Source organism: Poecilia latipinna, unplaced genomic scaffold (genome assembly GCF_001443285.1).
Source record: "Poecilia latipinna isolate Pla-1442-1.1 unplaced genomic scaffold, P_latipinna-1.0 Scaffold3808, whole genome shotgun sequence".
Lineage (NCBI taxonomy): Eukaryota > Metazoa > Chordata > Actinopteri > Cyprinodontiformes > Poeciliidae > Poecilia > Poecilia latipinna.
Window position 1 is genome coordinate 34,523 of NW_015116424.1, and position 4,238 is coordinate 38,760.

The 4,238-nt window shown below is 35.4% G+C and overlaps 1 protein-coding gene across 4 annotated transcripts in view; it reads left to right on the forward strand.

The window, feature by feature from the left end:
• Positions 1-4,100, forward strand: part of ppp1r35 (protein phosphatase 1, regulatory subunit 35) — a 16,390-nt gene extending 12,290 nt beyond the window's left edge. For all 4 annotated transcript variants that reach the window (XM_015024785.1, XM_015024786.1, XM_015024784.1 and 1 more), the window contains exons 5-6: positions 3,297-3,387; positions 3,483-4,100. In XM_015024785.1, coding sequence (XP_014880271.1) covers positions 3,297-3,387; positions 3,483-3,784 — 393 coding nt within the window. In that variant the 3' untranslated portion in view covers positions 3,785-4,100. The remainder of the gene's footprint in view (positions 1-3,296; positions 3,388-3,482) is intronic.
• Positions 4,101-4,238: the final 138 nt, after the last annotated feature.

Sequence of the window (4,238 nt, forward strand, 5' to 3'; positions counted from 1 at the left end):
GCTCAACTTTGCTGAAAACACTGACTATATCTTTAAGAACTGTTCTCAGAGACTCTACCTTTTAAGAAGACCTGGGGGTTACCCGACTTGAGGTTGTGTTCAACTTCTAGTTAGGTAGAGGTTGTTGAATTAAAATGTTAAAACTAAACATTTTAACTTGAGTTTCAACTCAACTCAAGTTAAAACAACATTTTAACTAAAGTTTTAATTTTTCATCTCCTTGGCTGGTTTGGTCACATGAGCTGCAGACTAACAGACAATCTTTTAAGAATAGTTTGAATGGCAGGTATAACAGCAGGTAAATGGTGGTGAAACCAAAAACAACTCTGTCTCAACTGTTTGCTTAAAGAACATGAAAGACGGCAAGAAATATTTTAGCAGGGAGCATCCATCCTCATTATTTATCAGTTTGAACCTCTGAGCTCATGAAGGTGTTACTGTGTTCCTCTGGCAACAAAAACATCTATTAGAAGTTATTTATTGACAGTGCAATAATTATTCTTAACCAAACTAATGATAACATTTACCTTATAGCGTTTTGCTCTATTCACAAATTGTTGATAATGTGATTCTATGAATATGATTTATCATATTAGTTGAAGGAAAATGTCCATCTTGATAGATTAAATAATTTCATCTTATTTTTTCCTATATGTAAGACTCACTATAAAAACAATGAGAATGTCTTGAAGAGATTCACCAAGTTTGAATTTATGACAAGGCTTTCACCATGATTAACGTTGTAGCTCAGGGGTCCCCAAACTTTTTCCTGTGAGGGCCACATAACTTTTCCCTTCTCTGGTGGGGGGGGCAGAGTGAGTTTGTAACAGAAAAAGTGTGACGATTGCAGAAGTGCCTAAATGTAAAAATGTATTGTTTTCTAGAAAACACAATCAAATAACCCTCTCTGGGTTCTTCACGGAAAAAATCCAGGAAATAACACTATATATGAAATAAATACGGTATATGAAAAAAAATCTAAATGCTCTCAGGTATTGTTCACGGGGCCGGACCAAATGTGGAGGCAGGCCGAATCCGGCCCGCGGGCCGTAGTTTGGGGACCACTGTTGTATCTGCTTAACAACCCTGCTTGTAACAACCTGGGTTGTTATTCTGCTGTACCCAATTCATTTGTTTATTGATTTTTGCTTAATTAAATTTCTTACGTATACATTGCTAATGGTATTTTTTATTATAGTTGATCATGTTGTTTTTCAAGTTTCCTTATTTCCTTTGTTCCTTCTATGATTGGAGATATATATATATATATATATATATATATATATATATATATATATATATATATTATTTATAATGAATAAAAGTATTATTTAATTAACTCTACATTCTTAAGAAAATGAAAAAATATGTTTTATAAGATAATTTATCTTTTATCTTTTACTGGCCACAGATAAATGATAAATGATCTTTTATCTTTTGCCAGTAATGCCGAAATTAATAGTAAATAATAAAGACGTTGGGGTATTGTGATTTAGTAATGCAACTATATTAGTTGTGTTACCACCCCCACGCCACTAGAGGCAGTAGCAGGCCCGAAAAGATGCGATTAAGGAGCAGATTTAGAAGTACACCGAAAGCTACAGAATTTGTTAAAAACTGTGAGCTGCGCTGCAGTAAATAAAAGAGAGAAGTTCAAATACATTCTGAGAGTGAAACTCCTTCCTAAAGGTGAAAATATATCAGATTTAAAAAGGAAATAAAAACGGAAGGCCGCAGATAATAAAGGAAATAGCGCCCCCTTCACTTCCGGAGTGTAATGGTTCCATTTCCAAATAAGGTATGAGAATGACAGTGGTCTGTCACCGCCCCTTTCTGTTTTCTGCAGCGAAATCCTTCTCAGTTGCTAAATAAAACACATAAAGGGTAACTTCGACTAATATAGTAGCTTTTAATTTGCTAATTAAAATTGGAGAGAAAAAACTTTAGCTACATTAATGTACAGCAAGGTAGCATTAGCTTGAATTGCTCTTAGCTAACTTTACAGAGAAAGAGATGCATAGTGTTTTTTTTCTCAAAGAAAATTTAAAGTTAAGACGCATATCTAATATGGAGTAGGTGACATACTTTAACTTCTTTTTAAACAGGAGGTCTGGCCATTATAACTTGTGCTAGATAAGCCAACATGATGGAAAACTTTTTCTTCACTAACACACTGCACGTCTGTTGGTGCACTGCTGCCTCTCACAGGTAGAGATGGCATTATGCACTACTTAGACATTTTTGTCTTGGTTATTGTCAAGTTGACATAAAAACATTTTAAACAATGTCAGCTTTGCATAGCACTTAATGACATTGTTATAACTGGTCCTACTGGTTTCACTTTACTTGAGGTAAAAGTTAATTCCTGTTATTATGGCATTTCACTGTGTAGTAACTCTTAATGACATCTTTATAACTAGTGCTACTTGTTTCATTTTACTTGAGGTAAGAGTTAATATTAATGACTGGTCTTATAGCATTTGACAGTGTAATAATGCTTAATGAGGTCTGTAACTAGTCCAATGTGTAAGATAAAACATTAATGACGTAATTACGATGGTCTCATGATTGTTACAGTTAAGACTAATAACAAATGACGATTTGTATCTTTGTGTAGTGATACTTAAATATCTATAACGTTGTAAATTTTTATTACTGTAATGACATATTTATGACAGATGATGATTCTTGTTTAGTGTCAAGTTGCCATAACAAGGACTTTGTCTCGTTATGACAAGTTGACAAGTCAACTTGTCATAACTAGGTTACGTAATAAAGATATGACATAACATATCTTTATGTAACCTTGTCATAACAAAGATAATTTTTGGAATGATTAAAGATGAGTTGTCATAATAAAGACATTTTGTTTAGTTTAATGTCAAAGTGTCATAACACAGACATTTTAAATAGTGACAACTTTGCATTACAAGTGTCTTTATTTATCAAATGACAGTTAACAACAGCCATAAATATAGACAAAGACTTTTTCATGTTCATGACAGGTGTTATGTCATATTTATGATGGTGTCATGTCAGTCTTATGCGTAAGGTAAGTAAAGTGTTGCCAAATAATGTATTCTTGCCTGGGTTCTGAAGGCGATGTGCAATAATGGGTGCTGACACAACGTGACGTCGACTGATAATCCCTCTATTCAGGGTTTTCACTTATCCTGCCTTCTGAAATTGGGCCCTGGTAGTTTCTTGCCATGCGTTTTCATCCGTCCTGATTCTCAAATATGCTAGAAGTTCAAGGCTGAGCAGATAATCATGTGAGCCTGTTCCTTGTCCTGCAGGAGATGGAGTTTAATTCCAAGAAAGCCCTTCAGCAGACTCTGCTGAAATCAAGAAGGACCAAGACTTTGATTGATGCCAGAGCAATTGAAGGTAACTTACACACACAGTACTCATTCTTGCTGCCTGGGTAAGCCTGAAACTAAAGGATTGAGAATTCAGATGTTTGGTTCTCTTGCTGTCTGCAGTGGTGAATGTCTCTCCCTCTCAACACCTCTTCAACTCTCTGGTGAGCGTCAGTGTGCAGGAGGATGAGTTGCTAAGCCAGGTGCTGCAGGCCAAGCTAATATTGGCCCCACTGCCTTCCCACTACTATAAGTCAGCAGAGAGTCCCTCCCTCAACTTCTTCATCACCTCTGAGCTGTTCAGAAAGAAACCTGTCCAACAAGAAGAGGAGCCAGCCAAGTGTAAACCTTTCCCAATGGCATCCCCGGCCTACTCTACCTTTGACCTATACAGGAGACAGAGATGCTGGGAGGCCATACCCTAACATACACATTAGAAATTTTCATTTATAAATGTAACCTATATCTATTCTTTATGTTGTCTCATAAAGGGTTCTGGTTTTATATTCACTTATTTATTTAGCCTCAGGGGCAATCAGTTTTGATTTCATTTGTTATTAGATGCTGTAATTATTCTTAAAATTCTATGTCGAAGGCTTTAAAATTAGTTTTCTGATTCCTCTGCGTAAAAAAGTCATTAACAGCTGGTTTAACCAATTGTGGTGCTTGTAAATTCTTTTCATGATGTCTATTTAATTGTTTTTAGTGTTAAATTTATTAAAGATAAATTTTCATAACTAGGTTGTGGTAGTCTTCTTTTCCACTGCAGCTACATGCTCAGTATCAGGGGTTTCTGTAAAATTAACAATTCAATAAACTGTCCACTGTGACAACATGCTCATCCAGGAGGAGGGATTGCTTTAAGTGGACATCATTAGA